The sequence below is a fragment of the Meriones unguiculatus genome, chromosome 5 (assembly GCF_030254825.1).
Source record: "Meriones unguiculatus strain TT.TT164.6M chromosome 5, Bangor_MerUng_6.1, whole genome shotgun sequence".
Lineage (NCBI taxonomy): Eukaryota > Metazoa > Chordata > Mammalia > Rodentia > Muridae > Meriones > Meriones unguiculatus.
This window is the reverse complement of record NC_083353.1, coordinates 28,246,813-28,266,073: the sequence shown is the minus strand read 5'-3', so window position 1 is coordinate 28,266,073 and position 19,261 is coordinate 28,246,813. Positions and strand designations below refer to the sequence as shown.

The 19,261-nt window shown below is 45.3% G+C and overlaps 1 protein-coding gene across 1 annotated transcript; it reads right to left on the bottom strand.

The window, feature by feature from the left end:
* Positions 1 to 10,146: 10,146 nt before the first annotated feature.
* Glrx (glutaredoxin) lies at positions 10,147 to 18,571 on the bottom strand. Its single transcript, XM_021645617.2, has 3 exons — positions 18,252 to 18,571; positions 12,280 to 12,408; positions 10,147 to 11,022 (listed from the first exon to the last, which is right to left on the bottom strand). The coding sequence occupies exons 1-2, from the start codon at positions 18,456 to 18,458 to the stop codon at positions 12,295 to 12,297; spliced, it is 321 nt and encodes a 106-aa protein (XP_021501292.1). The 5' UTR covers positions 18,459 to 18,571; the 3' UTR covers positions 10,147 to 11,022; positions 12,280 to 12,294.
* Between the last annotated feature and the right edge of the window lie 690 nt (positions 18,572 to 19,261).

The following is a 19,261-nucleotide window of genomic DNA, read 5'->3' as shown; positions in this document are numbered from 1 at the left end:
GCTGGGGCAATAGGAAAAAGGACTTGAGAGCCTCCAGAAGGAAGCAGCCAACCTCCAGAACTGTAAAGGAAATAACTTTTCCTTTAACCACGGTGAGGCTGTTCCATACAGCAGATGAAACAGCTGGGTTAATAATCTACTCTTTCAGTCCTGTATTAATCAGCACTTGCTTTTCCAGTGTTCACTCAGCAGCAATCAAGGGTGACCCTCTGAGGGCTTATTAAAACATGGGCTTCTGGGCTTCGGTCTTGGTCGACAATTTCATCATCCAGGGCAGATCTAAAGAGTGCGCATTATGACACCTTTCAGGCAATGCTGATCTGAGTGGCTCACTAACCGGGGCTTGAGAACTTCGGGAACAAGTGACTCACATGCTCAGGTCTGCAGCAATGGTGGCAGCCTGTTCCTCCATCTCCTCCTCACCCCATTCTGCCCCAGCCACAAAGGCTCGCTATGTCCTCTACCATCAGGAGTCAGATGTTGGGTGGTGATGGCTACACAGTCCCCTGTGGAAGTCCCTTCACATGGCTCAGCAACCTTCTGATCTCTTTCATTTTCAAAGGATCTCAGGATGTATGCTGAGTGATGTTTTTTGTTTTTTGATTTGTTTTTTGTTTGTTTGTTTGTTTTGTTTGTTTTTTTACATTTTTTGCCTCAATCAAATTCAGAATACGTACAGGAGTGAGAACAGAAGTTAACATGAGATTCCCTAGAACCTGAGCTACAAGTGGTTGTAAGCTACTATTTAGTTGTTGGGAACCAAACCTGGATCTTCTGAAAGTGCAGTAAACACTCTTAACTACTGATATCTCTCCAGCCCCCAAAGTTCTTAAAACCAAGCCCATTAGGGTGGTTTTCTATTTTCAAGGCAATCTTGCTATGTAGCCCTGGGTGGCATGAAACTTGCTCTATAGATGTGGCTGGTTCTGACTTGTGATTCACTTGCCTCTGCCTCTGAGGTGCTGGGATTACAGGCACATATCACCACACTTGAATTCTAGATACATTTTTTTGAGGTTTTTTTTTTTTTTTTTTTTTGTAGTCTTGTCTGGTATGGAATTCTCAGAGCTGTGCCTGTCTCTGCCTTCTGAGTGCTTGGATTGAAGGCTGTGTCACTAGGCCCAACTATATACACTGCTTTAAAATAATTTTAAGATTATAAAATATAATCTAATGTAATTACTTCAATTCCTCTTTCCCTTTTCTCCTTCCAAGCCCTCCCATATATCTTTCCCTTGCTTTCTTTCAAATTCATGGCCTCTTTTTCTTTGTGTGTGTTTATGTGTGTCTACATCTGGGTGTGTATACACACTCATGTGTATATATTCCTAAATACATAAATGTGCCTGCTCAGTATAATGTTATTTGTATGTGGATGAAAAAATGAAATGAAAGGAGGATATGAGTACTCCTAGAGTATGAGGAAGATCTTTACTGTGAACATAAGGGAGATACTGGGCAGAGGGAAAAGTCCAGGCTGAACATGGCCAGCCAACTAAACCAGACTATGAAAGGAGAGAGTGGGAGGGAAAGGAAGAGAGGAGTGGCTGCTGAGATACATAGACAGAGAAAGACACACACACACATACACAGAGGCAGAGACAGACAGAGAGAGAAAGATAGAGACAGAGAGAGGAGGCAGAGACAGAGAGAGGAGGCAGAGAAAAAGACAGAACGAACCTGGGGCCAAGAGGCCAAGAGACTGCTGGAGCCAAAATGGCGATATAGGAATCAGGCTGGGGAAAGGGAATCGGAAGCCCAGCCCTGGGGAGGGAGAGGTTTGGAGTGGGGGCAGGGTGAGAAGTGCTGGGAGGAGGCACGGGTATTGAGTGAGACTTGTCCTGGGTTTGAGGCCTAACAGTGTGCTATGTGTCTAGTATCCACTTATGAGTGAGTATATACCCTGTGTGTCTTTCTGCTCCTGGGATACCTCACTCAGGATGATCTCTTCCAGTTCCCACCATTTACCTGCAAATTTCATGATTTCCTTGTTTTTTATCACTGAGTAATATTCCATTGTATAGATTTCTGCATCCTAATTCTTCAACTGAGGGGCATCTGGGCTGTTTCCAGCTTCTGGCTATTACAAATAAAGCTGCTACAAACATGGTTGAGCAAATGTCCTTGTTGTATACTTGAACATCTTTTGGATATATGCCTAGGAGTGGTATAGCTGGATCTTGAGGAAGTGCTATTCCTATTGCTTGAGAAAGCGCCAGATTGATTTCCAAAGTGGTTGTATAAGTTTACATTCCTACCAGCAGTGGAGGAGGGTTCCCCTTTCTCCACATCCTCTCCAGCATGTGTTGTCACTTGAGTTTTTTATCTTGGCCATTCTGATGGGTGTAAAGTGAAATCTCAGGGTCATTTTGATTTGCATTTCCCTGATGACTAAGGACATTGAACATTTCTTTGAGTGTTTCTCTGCCATTTGATATTCCTCTATTGAGAATTCTGTTTAGCTCTGTACCCCATTTTTTAATTGGATTACTTGATTTGTTGCTGTTTAATTTCTTGAGTTCTTTATATATACTGGATATTAGACCTCTGTCAGATGTAGGGTTGGTGAAGATTCTTTCCCAATCTGTAGGCAGTCTTTTTGTTTTGATAGGATAAACAAACTAAAATCTGTACACCTAAGGAAGCTAATCAGGAAGGAGGACTCTGGCTAAATCCCCATTCAGAAAGGTAAAGCAGATAGACATCGGATGAGGGAGATAACAGGGAACAGGACAGGATTCTACCACAGAGGGCATCTGAAAGGCTCTACCCTGCAGGGTATCGAGGCAGATGTTGAGACTCATAGCCAAACTTTGGGCACACTGCAGGGAATCTTATGAAAGAAGTGGATCTGGGGAGGACAGGAGCTGCACAAGGACAGTGACAGATCCTAAATTTCTGGGCACAGGGGTCTTTTCTGAAACTGATACTCCAGCCAAGGACCATTCATGGAGATGGCCTGGAACTCCTGCACAGAGGTAGCCTATGGCAGTTCAGTATCCAAGTGGCCTCCATAGTAATAGGGACTGTCTCTGACATGAACTGATTGGCCTGCTCTTTGATCACCTCCCCCTGAGGGGGGTACAGACTTACCAGGCCACAGAGGAAGACAATGCAGCCAGTCCTGATGAGACCTGATAGACTAGGGTCAGAGGGAAGGGGAGGAGAACCTTCCTTTTCAGTGGACTGGGAAAAGGACATGGGTAGGGAAGAGGAAGGGTGAGATTGGGAGGGGAATAAGGAGGGAGGTACGGGGGGGATATAAAGTGAATAAACTATAATTAATAAAAATAAAAATAATTAAATAAAAAAAACCAGTATGCATGTGATTTCAGGGCTGACAATTTAGTATTGGATAACCAGTTGGTGTGCTCCTCCCTGGGGAAGACTATTTCTCCTGCTCTCAGCATTCCTCAGTGGTCCTGAGTTCTCTGTCTAGGGTTAAGGCTCATTAGTTCTCTCTTTCTCTCTCACACACACTAACATGTCTATTATGTCGCTTTTGTTCGGTTCATGTTTACAAAATCATGCTGTTGAGACTTTACAGGTGTCGCTGCTGGCACTAGTAGGAGGCACAGTCTTCTAGCAAAGATTCCCCTGCCTCTACATTGTTTTCTCTCTTTCTTCTGCAAGGATCTCTGAGCCTAAGGTGCAGGAATTCTGATACAAATGTGTCATTTGGGACTGGGCTCTATACCTCTCCAATTTGATTGCTCACAGTTTTCTTTAATGGTCTATATGGATTTTCTTAAGGAGTCCAAAGGGAATTTTATTGTCTTTTTATGACATGGAACTTAGAAATAATCTATTGACACTTAAACAGTTATTAGTTTTGATATTGTTACATTTCATAAAGGAATTTGCTGTACTTACAAGAAGAACTCAAAGTATTTCTTTTTATTATTATTATTATTATTTTATTCACTTTACATCCCAATTTTAGTCATCTTTCCTTCTGGTCCCTCCCCTCTTTCCCCCTTCCCCTCCCCTCTACTTCTCAGAAAAAAGGAGGAGTTCCCCTATCAACCCACCCCAGCTCATCAAGTTGCATCAGGACTGAGTGTATCCTCTTCCTCTGAGGCCAGGAAAGGCAGCTGCGGCAGGAGTTTGTGATTGAAAAGGAGGCAACAGAGTCCATGTCAGAGACAGGCCCTGCTTCCCCTCTAGGACCTACATGAAGACTAAGCTGCCCATCGGCTATATAAGTGTAGGGGCCTATGTCTAACCCATGCATGCTCTTTGGTTGGTGGTTCAGTTTCTGTGAGCCTCCATGGACTTTGGTTAGTTTCCTCTGTAGGTCTTCTCAAGCTATCCTCCAGCTTTCTCCTTTCTCCCACTCTTCCACAGAACTCCCCAAGCTCTACCTATTGTTTGGCTGTGGGTCTCTGCATCTCTTTCCATCAGCTGTTGAATGAAGCCTCTCTGAAGACAGTTATGCTAGGCTCCTGTCTGCAAGCATAGCAGAATATTGTTAACAGTGTCACGGGTTGGCTTTCTCCCATAGGGTGGCTCTTAAGTTTGTCCAGGCATTGTTTGGGCATTCCCTCAGTCTCTGCTCTATCTATCCCTGCATATCTTGTAGGTAGGGTACATTTTGGGTCTAAGGTTTTGTGGGTGAATTGGTGTTCCCCTCCCTCCACTAGAAGTCCTGTCTGGCTATGAGGTGGCCTCTTTAATCTCTGTGACCCCGGCTACTAGGAGTCTCAGCTAGAGTCACTCCCATACCCTCCCAGGAGCCTACACTGTGGCAGGTCTCCAGCTTGTCTCAGAGATGCCCTCACTCTCAGTTTCTCTTCTCTCTCCAAGCCCTCCGGTCTCCTTCCCCCACTCTCCCCACATCTGATCCCCATTTTTATTTCCCTCCCCACATGCTGGAGAGGATGTGGAGAAAGGGGAACACTCTTCCATTGCTGGTGGGCATGCAAATTTGTACAACCACTTTGGAACTCAATCTGGTGCTTTCTCAGAAAATTGGGAATAGCCCTACCTCAAGATCCAGCTTCACCACTCCTGGGCATATACCCAAGAGATTCTTTATCACACAATAAGGATTCTTGCTCAACTGTGTCCATAGCAGCTGTATTTGTAATATCCAGAAACTGGAAACAACCTAGATATCCATCAACTGAAGAATGGATAAAGAAACTGTGGCACATTTACACAATGGAATACTACTCAGCTATTAAAAATGAGGAAATCATGAAATTTGCAGACAAGTGGAGGGAACTAGAAAAAAAATTATCCTGAGTGAGGTATCCCAGAAGCAGACAGGCACACATGGTATATACGCACTTATAAGTGCATATTAACTATAGAGTACAGGATAGTCAGACAATTCACAGAACTAAAGCAGCTAAGTAACAAGGAAGGCTTGAATGTTACTCAGAAGGGGAAATAGAATAGAAAGTGGAAGTGAATGAAGAGAAAGAATAGGGTAGCAAAGCATTATTTTTTACTTCAGCTTTATCATAAAATTAAAATATATACAGACATTGGCTTTACTATGATAGAAATTGGTATTATCTCATACTTGTATTTTGAGTTACCTACTTTCTATTGTCTTCTGATATACAATAAACATTCAGCTTCTCTGTAAGAAGAGGAAGAAATATTGCAGCCCAGTCACAAATGATGTTTTTAAGGTGAAAAGCCTAGAAAGGCCAAGTGTAGCTAAGCCAGCTTCTCACTGAGTCTAGGAAGTTATGAGTAAGCACTTCCTTTCACATAGTCTGGCAGAGAACTTTACATTTATCAAACTCTATACAAAAATACAATGTTCTCATGTCCAGTTTTCATAAATTAAAATGTTTGCAATCAATTTTTATTTTCCTGAAAATTGCATGTGATTTTTCCTATTTTGTTACTTGGGCCCCTGAACATACCATTATCCTTGGCTCATGTCCTTCGCTTAGAAGAGATAGATATAGGCTTGGTTTTCTAAATGTATGGTTCCTTCCTTTAAGGATGAACTGCTGCAGAAGAAATAGACATTTGGTCTCACTTACCAACTGTAGTGGTTTGAATGAGAACGCCCCCCCATGGACTCATGTATTTGAATGGTTAGTTCCTAGTTGGTGGAAATGTTTTTGGGATGGACTAGAAGGCATGATCTTGTTGGAGATTGTCACCAGGGGTAGGCTTTAAGGTCTCAAAAGCCTATATGCCTGGCCCTGTCTGGCTCTCTTTGCCTCCAGCTACTGCTTCAGCACCATACCTTCCTGCCCCCTGCCATGGTGCTCATAGACTAACCATCAGAAACTGTAAGCAAGCCTCTAATTAAATGCTTTCTTTTATAAGTTGTCTTGGTCTGAATATCTCTTCACAGCAATAGTAAAGTAATTAAGGTACCTACTAAAATCTCCCAAGAGCCCACCACCAGGACTTCAGCTGTAATAAGGAAGGATGATAGCAACGCTGCAGGACCAGAAACCAAGAGTCAAGACAGTTGCCTTGGCAATAATTAAATTGTGAAGATGATTGTTTAAATGTCAATAGGCATTATGAACGATTGTCTGAATGCCTCTCTGAGCTGCATGTCATCACCAGCAAGTATTAAATTTCTCATAAGCCTCACAAGTTCTAGTAAATATGGAAAGAAAGTTTGGTTTTGTGTGGAGACTTTGTAGACATCAGGCTCCTAAGCAGCTCTAGCACAGCAGTCTGGACCTACTTGTTGTTTGTGTATATCTCTTGGTACCAAAACAGAAGTTGCTTAATAGATGTCTGTTGGATGCAACAGAACACAGCTCGTTAGTGGGTGAACTAGTTAGGCTACATGTCTCCAGGTTGAGGACTCTGTGTCCAGATGCTTCATTTTGCTTAGCATTCAGGGAAGCTGACTAGGGAATGTGGGCCAGGTTGGTGCATGAGGAACATGTGATATCAATGACACTATGAGGTCATGTCCTCATGGGACTTTTTAGGCAGAGGTTTCAGCAGGGGCAAGTGTGGAAAGGGAGAGCCATGAAAGACATGTCAGGCATAGCCTAGGGAGACTTAGGGACCTGTGGCCTTGGGATAGGGGTACTTGCATGAACCCTCTAGGCTGGTTAGGCCTGAAGATCCCAGAAATTATTTTCTTCAATGTTGTCATTTAGTGTGCTCTGACTGAGTGCCAGGCATTCTGCATATATCATTTTCCTTAGAAAGAATTACATGAGCCTGGAAAAATTACATGTTGGTGCTGAAAGCACACTAGGTTGGTAGATCCTAGCTTATCTTCATGTGTGACTTAGAAAGGTGAATGGCCCTTCTCCACTTGGCGTGTTTAGAAAATGAGACTAATAAACACTTTGACCTCATAGTGTCATTGGAAGAAGTAAGCAAGATTGTAAAGACTGACTTAGCACTTAGTAGACTCAGAACTCCATGTCTCTGCTGTCATTACCATTATTATCATTGTGTATTTCTGCAGTCCCATCTGGCCAGGGACAGTCAGCATCACCATTCTGTAACAAGTGCTCTACATGATGGCCTAAGGCCAGGTTGTTAATAAATGACTATAGAGGGCATGAGGGTCTTGTGCTCACAGAAAACCACTAGGGAAAGCAGAGAGTTAAATATGTAAGGTTGGCTCAGCATGGTGGTGCATACCTTTCATCCTAGCAGTTGGGAGGCAGAGGCAGGTGGATGTCTATGAGTTCGAGGCCAGCCTGGTCTACAAAATGAGTATGATATACTAAGAATTAGCTTACAGGACCACTGTGAGGTCACACTAGTGAAACTTAAATAAAACTTGGAATGGAAGACAGGTGTGGTGGCTCATTTCTTAGTTTAAGCATTCAGGCTGAGGCAAGTAGATCACTACAACATGAGTGAGGCTTTACAAAAATCAAACCAAAGCAGAAAACCTTGGCATGTGCTTGACATTTAGTGAGTAGCCAAGATGCGGTAGCTAGGTCTGCGCACATGGCATCATCGTGTGCAGACTCTGACACTCAGCCACAGCCCAGATCTCACGTCCCCTTGAAATGTCTGAGAAACACTTCCCAGTAGTCATCAGCATTGATGCCAGAAGAGTGAACCTCACTCTGCAGCTATTTTGGATGCTGGTCTGTGTGAGCAGGAGCATGAAAGCACCACTGTCAGCGGCCTCCGGGACAGAGGAATCCTTCTGTTCCTCAGAGGGAGGGACTACCTCTCTCTGCAGGTGCTGGGCACGTTACTGTGGTCTGCTGAGATAAGAGTGGTGCTCAGAAGCCTCTGGGCACATTGGAAGACTTTTGCAAATTAAAGACTTTGAACTGATAATTGTGTGCACAAGGTCATGATTCTTTAAATGGGTTTGTTTCATTCTCTGCCTTTGATGCCATACATAAGCCAGGAAACAAATGTAACTGGGTAAGTAGATTACTCACTTTTAATAAAGTATTGAAAAATGTGCTAAAAGACCATATAGATCCTCTTGATACATAAAACTGTGAAATGAAAATTTACCATGTATCTTATGACCCTTTCAATCAATATCTCTGAAGACTCACCTTTCCCTAGGGTTCTGCATCTCTCCGGAGCTTAATTTCCTCTGATGTTAAATAGTGGAGATCTTTTTCACCCCCTCAGATTCCTGCTCCTCACTGCTGAAGAGGGCTGAAGGAAGCCCTGTGTGTCTTTTCCTCTTTGTATCTTAGGCATAAGAAAAGGATTTCTCTGGCAAGGATGACGGTTTGTTAAGTAAGGAGGGCATACCTTCACACAAGAGATGGAGGACATGGACATGACTTCGAAAACACAGTAAGCCTGTTTGCCACCTTATGGCAAGTGAGGAGGAGAGCCAAGGTCCCCTTGATTTTGTGAAGACTGCCTTGATTGGAAGATCTCATCATTTTCCTCTCGAGAGGCACACTTTTCTTTTCCCTTCTGTGGCTTTCCCCAGTTCCACTATGACTACCCTTGTGAGGCTGATCAAGATGAAATCTCTCCTGAAGAGGCAGGGAAAGAGCCTGGAGTGGGGTTTACACCTGTGCCACCATGCACAGTATCCCTTTACATGCCACAGACAGCCCCTTGTGGCTTCAGGGTCTGGCAGAACCCTTTGCTTCTGCCTCCCCAGGAACTGCTGGTCTCCAGTGTGGATCCTGACAACCAGCAGCCTTGGCTAACGGGAAGAGATAGGTCCCTTAGGGGAAAGAGCCGAACATAGGGCAGCATTGGGCATAAAGCATGAATGGAAGTATTTACTGGATCTTAAATAATAGCCAGTTGGCTATAGTTGGCATTATATTTAATATTTTTCATTTCAATAAAAAAAGGAAAAGACCATGGGTTATAGGGATGGCTCAGTGGTTAAGAATGCCTACTGCTCCCACAGAGGACCTGATTTCAGTTCACAGAAGCCTTGACTGATAGCAAACAACTGCCTGTTACTCCCTGGAATATTGAAGTCTGCTTTGAGACATCCCTGCAGCCATGTCAGCTTCCATTTTGTTTCAAAGGTGAAACTAAGTTCAATATTTTAAACTTTTCAACTCTGCTTCCTGGCAGCAGTTGTTCATAGCTGGCACTAGCAGAGCCTGCCAGAGCTGACCTTATACGATTCACTAGTGTCATAGCTCATGCTTCATTATCTGTTAACTTGGCTGCACTCTGGTTGCACTCTTCTCTGCACACCTGGCTACACTTTGGATGCACTCTAGAAGACTCTAAGCCTCACCTCACTCACCTCACTTAAGACCAATCAGCTTAAAGGTTAGATGGTAATACTTCGTCTACTTAGCCAAAGTGTTCCTGCCCTCCCCATGTAGCTTATTCTTTCTATAGAAACCCTGCTGTGAGAACTTGTAGATGTTAGTTAGGCTCCCCAGTTCCTTTCTGTGTCCCTGGTCGTGACCAGTTTTGGGGTATTGCATTCACTATTCAATAAACCATTTATATCTGAGACTGGAGTCTGAGTGGTTTGTACGGCTATTCTTGAACTAGAACATACTAACATGCACATAACCACATGCAGAAACATATAAGTACACACAATTTAAAAAGAACAGTTGTTTATATGTGCATATATGTACATGTGGGCTCTGGGAGTAAAACTCAGATCACAAGCTGAGGGGCAAGTGCCTCTACCCACTGAGCTGTCCCACCCGACCTAAGGCTTCAAGAATACTAGCCCTTTTAGTCCTGAGAACATAGAACACAACCTGACAAAAATAATTTGTCATCTACAGATACATCTTTATTAGGAATGAGCCCTTCTCACGGAAGACCAGAGAAGGGACCTGCAGTCCCACGGCAACTGAACATCATATCAAGACATCAAAGCAAAATGTCAAAGTATGAATGGAAGAAATTATTTAGGACAGTGTTTTGAAAACAACTTCTCACAGGCGTTCTTGGAAGGAGGATTCTGCAATTCTGCATTTCATATTTAATTTTGTAGTCCAGCTGGGATCAACACACAGCATAGCACAGCTGCTTGGGATTTTCTGGGCAGCAGTCTTTACTGACAGCTGAATGAGCCATCTGCTGGGCTGTCTGTCAGTGCAGCCACAGCGAGGGCCACCTATGCTCAGTTCTTCATCTGATTTCTCAAACAGCATCCTTGCACAAGTGTCAGTTCTGGGGGGACACGGGTGAGAACACTGCCTCAGAGCCATGACTGCTGAAGTGGGATGGGTGCATGCATGCAGGGGGGAAATGCACGGGTGTGGCTGGAAAACAAATGTACACTACCCATTGATTTGACAATAGTTTATAAAGCAGAGGTCTTCAAAATTATTTTAGCTGACCAGCAGGAGCAGAAAACCAGCAACAGGTTCACTGGAGATTTAGCTAAACTTGGTTGAAAAGCCTGAGCTTAGAGGTAGAGACATGCTGGCACATGAAGAATGGATAACCAAACCAGTGTGGTCTGCTAAGCTTCTTGGCCCCATGGTTAAAAGGCAAATTGCAACAGTTTTAACACTGAGGAAAAGGAGAAATAAAGGCTGTTTTCGTTCAGAATCCAAGTCACCAGGACATACTGTGATGTAGGTCGGCTCTCGGGGGCATCAGCCATCAGCATGGCTGACAGCTGCTCTCAGAGGAGGTCTGCATGGCAAGAAAGAGACAAAGAACTAGATTTCATAGCACAGATTGGTGCAGCTTCCGCTCCCACCGCCAGACCCCCCCTCTAGTCATTTAGATGTGCGTGTTACGGGTGGCCTTTGAAAGAGTTACCAGGAAAACAGGGACCAGATAGGGCGATGCAGGCTCCCGAGGTGGCACTTAGCAGAGAGAGCTGGGGAAATGGCACTTTCATACTGAATCTCAGCCTGAACTGCTAAGCATGTTCTAGAAGAGAAGCCAATGGGTACCGCTAACTGTTTTTAAGGATTTAGAACTCAGCATGAGCCCAGAAAGCTAAGAGCAGACACAGTGCTCCTCAGCTGTGATGCTGCAAATAGGGATCCAAAGATGAATACTGACTATTGTAGGTCCGGAGACTCAGGTGTATTTTTTTAGTCCTCCCTTCTCTTACTATGGTGAGTGATCACAATCAACATATGTAAATTGCCAATAGGATACATTGTTGATCTGTGAGTGATACAGCCTCTTGGAATACTTTTATGCTAAAGAATCATTACTTTCTTTTGAATTCTAATAAAATTATCCTTTTGAGCCCATTCTTAAATTCTTTTATCAGTAAAGCTAAAAACCTTGAGGGGACCCTAATTGTCTCAGTATCACTGGTTCCTTTCTAAACAGTCTCCTGTAGTTTTCTGCTGGGCCAAAGATCTCCTTTAGGTTTTTGATTTGGCATTTGAGAAGTCAGTTAGGTCCCATATAAATACAAGAAGAACAGATGCTCCATTTCACATGGCACTAAAATCACATACCTTTTCATGGCCTCTGTGTTGTGGCCTGTCTACATTTCTTACTTCCTGCCTTTTCTCAATCTCGATTTTTGTTTATCCCTTGGCAGTGCTTTTTCTTGCTTCCCAAATCTCCCTCTTTCATCTTTAGCTAGCTGAGTTCTTGTCAGTCAGCTGCTGTTGAGAAAGACCCTCTTCAGCCATTCTTAGGTGCCAAGTCCCCCACCCCCACCCCCATCTTCCATCACATTATTCTACTTGCTTCCGGAATTACTTACTCATTTGTGATAGGTCTGCCTCTATGGACTCTAAGGTCCATGTTATCTTTTTGTGTATTTATTTCTAGTGCCATGTGTAGCATAATAGTTTGTTAAATGAAGATACACTGACAGGACTCTCATCAGACCACCCCCACCCAGAATGTCCTCCTTCATGCATAACAGAAAGTGGCAGCAGAATGCTACTGTCCCGCAGTGGCCTGGGGCATCCTCACCTGCCACCCCCTCGATTACTGGAGAGCTCCAATCTGCTTCAGCCTGGTCATCAGCTCCCCATTCTGCTGCATGGCGACCAGATCGCTGCATCCACCTATGCAGTCTTTACCAATGAAGACCCGAGGGACCTGCAAAAACAAATCTGATATTAGTTAAGGAGCCTCTGACTAGTTTAATGGTCCCCAGGCTGCCCACCATGCTTAAGCTCTACAAACTGCTTTACAGTACACCTCTGACAGGTCTTTTGAAACAATGCTCTAAGAGTAGAAATAGTTGTTGAAAAATGTTAGAGCTGGGTTGTAGCTCAGAGGCAGCTACTGGGCATTTGTTGACTCCTCAGCCCCAGGTGGGAAAAAAGTAAAATGTTTTTCAGATCGCACAGGAGGCTGCTCTCTGGTTTCCCTGCAGTTGGAAGCAGACCTGAGACCTTATCCTGAGCCACAGCAATCAGGAGCATGTTTCTTAGTGTAGCCGGAAGGGAGGTCCAGGCTTATTAACTATTGCACCTCCTGTTATTAACACACAGGTGAGCTGCCCCCAGCTGGAAGATAGTGTTGTGATGTTTGAGAGCCTTTTAATCCCTTGCCTGTGGTCAAATTCCTAAGTATTGTAGCTCCGGCTCCAAGGATAGTGATCTGTTCTTGCTTCTCGGCCAGACTGACATGGTTACTGTATTTGTGGAATGGGTTCCTCTCCAAGTTCAGCCACTTGTGGGAGTGACAGTTGAAGAGCACTTTAGACCCCCTAGGAAGGAGGAAGTGCCTTCCTTGTGGCCAAGTAATTTCTAAACCAGAGATGTCACATGAAGGCACTGGCAAGGAAGAAAGAGGCAAGTGATCAGGAAGTGACAGGCCTGCTGAGCCCAAGGAACATACCTGACAGACGGGGTGGGGGAAGGGCAGACAGAGTGAGAATGTTTCTCAGAGCATCCTGTTTTCCTCAGAAGGTATAGAACTTCAAAGTGAATTACTTAAAATGTGAGAAGGTTGAGAAAAGAGGTTGAATTACTGTGGATAAATTCTAGTAGCATGTTTTTTTTGGGGGGGGATGTGCAAGGAGAATTGGGCTTTAAAAAATAGAAAGTTGATAACTAAACAAAAATCCTGTGACACAATCCAAATTATTTAAGGTATCTCCTTGCCCGAGAATTAGAAAACAACCCACAGAACCCCTTGCTGGCCAGTCAATCTAGTAAGTATCGTCAGTCCCAGAAAACTGACTGCCATTCACACTTGAATTCTGTGTGGCTGTGTGGGACATTTTGTAAAGGAAAGTGACACAACCTTGCTTCTGCTAGTTACAAGAGAAAAATGCAGAAAGACAAGGCATCAAGGAGAGGAATGCAGGAAGACGAGGCAAGAAGCCTAAAATCTCCACGGAATGCTGGTCCCCTTTCAAACACCGGTCTACACAGAACAGTGATGGGGACCCTCCCCTAACACACAAACATACACCCTCCCCCACCCCCCTTGAAACCTGAGACAGACCCTGAAACATGATCCAGCTGCCTCCAGGGTGGAGATTTTCTACAGTCTGGCAAGAAGCTAGTTTGTCTGAAAGCCTAAAGGAACCTTGTCCTCCTACCTGGACCCCTGTGATCTGGTCATCAGCAAAGCTGCCTTCAGTCAGGCTGAGGAAGAAGAGGAAACTACCTGTCACTCAAAACTCTGGCCCACCCCTCTCTTGAGAGGAGGCAGAGTAACCTACTGTTCAGGGTAGGAAGAATCTCTACCCTAACCACGCTTGGTAACATTGTCCGAGTTTCTGGAGTGCGTTTTTCTCAGTATTCTCTGCACTGTAGAGTCTTTCTCCTGTGTGTGGCCAAAGACTGACACTGAGCATCTTCCTTGATTACATCAGTCTGTCTGTCTGTCTGTCTGTCTGTATCTATCTATCTATCTATCTATCTATCTATCTATCTATCCATCCATCTAGCATCCTGAGGCAGAGTCTCATGCCCCTCCTGTGCTGGGATTACAAGCAGGCTGTCACCTGCGCATGGCCACTTCTTCTCTTTATGCCTGTGAGGTGAAGCTTTGTTCACTGAGCCATCCTCCCAGCACCCACATCTCCACTTTTTGACCACTCTTGGGTAGGCTTTGAGCTCATGGGCTCCTCAGCTGCAGTGACTCAAAGACCCTTCCTCTGCCACAAACCACTGACCGCCATTCACACTTGAATTCTGTGCGGCCTCAGAATGTCTCTCAGTTTCCATCCAGACCCCGTCCCTCCTTTAGTCTCTCGTTCTTGTTCCCATGAAAGAAAATTCCAGGAAAGCAGTTGTGTGTACAGCAGCTGATGAACTGATTAGAGCTTCGGGGGCCGTAAAGCCCGTGGGCTGTGGGCAGTTTCAGGGCTGACACTACAATTTATCTTGGGTGACCTTTAGCTTTCCTTGCCCACCTCAGTGTCACACCCAATGAAAAGATAAATGCTTTTGGAATGTAGTAACTTAATAAAGCCCAACTGCTACCAGTCAAAGGGGTAAGAATGCCATCAAACAACATAGGAGGCCCACAAGCTCAGCTACAACCTGCTTTTGATTTTCCTTCCAAGGTGTTTTTTTTTTTATTCTTTTATTTGGCTCTATTCTGCTAGTATAAAATTTAATCAAACTGCTTCTGTGTTGGAATATGCACGCTGAGGTAACCCCGGTCCATGTTCTCAGGCCAAGCTCTCTCTTGTGACTGTAGAACAGCCCATCTCCTTTGAGGAAAGTGCAGTTTTTGCGTTGATGAGCTACAATGATCAGAACGACCCTTCCAAGGGTCAAATCAAGTCTCCTTTTCCTTTGCCTTGATGAGGCCCTGATAGTACCATTTAAAACAATAGCCTGCTGCCTGCATCTTGCCTCTCCTTTCCTAGTTAATTTTCTTTGTGAACACATCTCTGCCACCTCCGAAATATACAATTCATTGTATTATTTGTCTCTCCAATAAAGGTGCATATTTTAAAAAGTAGCAATTTTTTTTCATGGCTGTATTTCCACTGGGCAGAAACGTGCCTGGTACATTGCAGATGTTGAAAACTATTTGTCCTATGAATGTGAGGGAAAAATAATCTTTCTCAGACAAAAATGGAAGCACTTTGCTGCTAAAACAGTTGTCCTGTAAGAGGCAACCAAAGTTCTATCAAGAGCTTATGAGAAAGGCAGAACTTTGGAGAAAAACAGATGAAAGCTCCAGGGTAGGAGCCTCGGGAAGCTAAACCACCTGACTGAAGACTGCTGAGCGCCTACTGTATACCCGTGCCCATGGGTCACATGGAAAAATTGGAACAGCTAACTACTCTCAAGTTCTCATGCTCTTAGAATGTAAAGACCACCAGAACCTAGAAGCAGTGAGAGGAAAACATTCATGCCTCCCTCAGAAAAGATGCACTAGGATTTGGACTCAAGAACCTGTTGAGGGGTGGGAGTATATACGCAGGATCAGAGCTATGGCTCCGTGGACAGCATGAGGGCCCTGAGAGCAGACCCTCAGGAACCATGGGAAAGTCAGGCATGGCAGCACACGACACTGGGAGTGGAGGGAGAGACAGGCACGCACTGGCTAACCAGTCTAACCAAACTGACGAGGGCGCAGGGTCGGTGAGAGAATCCTACCTCAGAAAACCGAAGGTGGGGAGCGATTGAGAAACAGCCCGAGGTCAACCTCTGGTACACACGCACAGTTTGTAATTTTAACGTTAAAAGGCCATTACAAAATAGCGTTGCTAGAGAAATCAATGCAAACATTTCTTAAATGAAGAAACTTGGGTCTTGTTGGTTTTGTTTCGTCTTTTCTCCGGACAAGTGCAGCCGGGCTAAAGACAGCATTTTTCTTAATTCTGTTGTAACCGGAGCCACCTACAGATATTTCATGCTGCTCCTTGCTGGCTGGCTCCCACCTCTGCTGTTGGGAGGCTGATTAGTAGCCAGTTAGGCTGCAATGTGACCTGAGCGTGGGACTGTCTGAAACTTTTCTACAGGTGATTCCATTGGCAAGCTAAATTCGGGGGCCGCTGTCAGGGAGGACTATGGTGAGAGCAGGGGCCTGTGGGAATATTCACGCTTCTCCTCACTCACTCAGGGACACACTCTGCTTGTGTCCCTGCCCCAGGACTTCATCCTGTAGCTGTAATAGCAGTTTTGATCCACACTACCATGCAGATTTCTGAATGAGATAATTTCCAAGGCTTTACACCAATAACCCAGAGGGGGAAAAATTATTTTCTTTTCTGAATCAGAGTTTTTCTGGGTAGCCTTGGCTGTCCTGGACTAGCTTTGTAGAACAGGCTGGCCTCAAACTCACAGTGATCTGCCTGCCTCTGCCTTCCTGAGGGCTGGATTACAGGGGTGCACCACCATGCCCAGCTCCAGAGAAAATTCTTTAATATTCACACTTAAGCTCAAGTAGGAAATGTGTTTTTGACAACACATGTCCCTGAAAGAGAGTTAAGTAGACAGGAATGACTGCCCTGCCAGGAGAAAGGATACTCCATACAAGTCCCACCCCCAACACCTTTGGCTATCAGTTTGTATAAACAATGAGCCTCAGAGAGCCTGTGCTGGGAAAGGGCTGAAGGTGCCAGCCAGTGAAGGAGCTCACCACACAGGGGGAGATTTCACACAGTTCTGAGCCGCTGGAAGACCAACTGGATCTGAGATGGCTCCTGGACCTGGCCTGTAACCCTCCTGCTGTCTATTTATTTAAGAAGGAAGACGGATCAGCTAGAAAGGTGCTTACTCATGAGAGTGAAGACCTTAGTTTCATCCTCCAAATCCACAGAAAGAGCTGGGTGCAAGTCACACTGCTGGGGAAGCTGAGCTAGGAGGACCCCTGGGGCTTTCTGGCTGCCGACAACCCAGGCCAGCCCGTGACTCCAGATTCAGAATTCAGTGCCGGCCCTGTAGCAGAGAGCAAGAGTGAGAGGTGACTGGGTGACTGAAGAAGTCACCCACCTCTGGCCTGTGGAGTAACTATGAGTAGACAGGACTTGGGGGTCACTGAAGCTCTTTGTTTCATCTTCCCAGTGAAGCCTCGTTGAATAAGTTTTTTTTTTCTCTGTGTTTCCACTGTCGTGTGTCTCTTTAATTAGTATTGGAGGCAGGTGGCCAGGTTCTCGGCTTGTTGGCGCTCGGGCTGTCCTCCAACACACCAGTAACAGTGAGACAAGCTCACCCACCCTCCCAGCCTGAGTCTGTTAGGCCAGCCACTTCACCACAGCCCAGGCACAAAGAAAGCCTTTCTGAGGGAGAAGAGGGGGTTCTGAGAGAGCCGCACAGTGTATTTGCAGAACAGGACTCTCAAGTGGCCACTGTACTCTTGCAGCCTGGGTCACCCAGGATCTCCCAGGGAAGAGCCTGTCATATAATACAGAAAGTTACTATGATAACCAGGCCCGAGCAGCAACAGGCCTGAAAATATCCTGCAATGAAGGCAGCACAGGGGCAAATAATGGAGTGCAACATTTATTTTTTTTCTAGTGAGTGGAGCTAGAGAAGAATGAACAAACTGGGTGATAAATAAATACAGCCTAGAGAAAAGAAAATGAAGGATCACACACCTCACTGAGACGCATGAAAACAGGGAAGGAAGAGTGTGCATGCTGCCACTTTCCATAACACTGCCTACCACAGCCAGCCTCATGGCTGTTTCCTGCCTTGACAGATCCAAACTGTCCGTTCAAAATAGTGCTTAAAACAAAGCCTTCAGACCCACAGTTAACTGCTACCAGCCCAGCTGTCAGGCCCACCGACTCGGCACCACACACCAGACTGCTGCCTTCTGGTCCTCCCGGGCAGTCCTGCTGCCCACTCCTTTGACCACTGTCTCCCTCAGGTCCTTCCCCCACACCCTGCAAAGCCCTCCCGGTGGCTGGAAGGACAGAGTCCTGGCAACAGCGTCCTAGAAAAGGCACAGGCGTCTGGATAGCTCTGAAAGGAAACAGCAGCCCCCCAGCAGTTTCCTTAGCATTTGAACACACTCACGGTTCTCGCTCCTGTGAGCTGTTGTAAATAATCTTGAATCTCATTGGTGTTGTTGGTAGCTGTGATATCCACGAATTCCAGAAGCCCCTGCTTGAAAGGCAGCTGGCTGAGGATTTCTTGGGTCTTTCTGCAGTAGGGGCAGGTGGGCTTGATGAACACGACCACCTTCCCGGGGTGGATCTTGCAGTTCACAAACTCCTGAGCCATGCTGACAGGCTGCTGCTTCCCCAGGAGGAGCCTTCAGCGTCTAGCTGAAGGTACTGTCCGGCTCGAAAACGCGGCTTTGCCAGCAGCTCTCAGTTAATAAGGAACCTCCTTGGAGGAGGAGTTAACAAGTAGGATGCTTCATTTTTAAAGGGCCAGCCCCAAAGTCAATTCATTCCGGTATGATTCATCAGTTGCTAGGCCTACGAATGCTCACTTGCTGTTTAATCCATAATAGGATAGGCCAGGCTGTCTTTGTGTTCTCCCTGCTTTGTCCAATAGCAGGGAGCATAACTAAGTCACCTTTAGGGGTAGCAGAGACGGCACTGACCAATTTCTGGGAAGGAGGCCGATGCCTCTGAGAGTAAATGTTCTTTCTTCTCTTTGGAAACACGGTTGTCTTAAAATCATAAACACAATCCTTCAGGAAAGCTTTGACACTTCGTAGGAAGTGGAGTCTGCCCGGTGACGTGACGGGGCCCTGTGCTGCACCTGGGGTGATTGCTTGGCCTGTAAGCTGGGTGCTTGTTGTGTGATTAGTGGAATTGGTTCTCAGTAAAAATATGGTATTTTTGACAAAGATATTTGGACTTTAACTTCTGTCTCTGAAAAGTGTGGTGTACAGTACTGAGACTATTCTCAGCACCGTGTGCCTTTCAGCAGGGCAGATTTGTGGATGGACTTTGCTACGGGAACTACCTGGGAACCTAGACCTGTCTGACTCCCAAAGCCTTAGGCTTGGTGACCTTTGAACAGCAGTTCAGTAAGAAACAAATTCCCACATAACCCCTGACCTCAAACTCCAG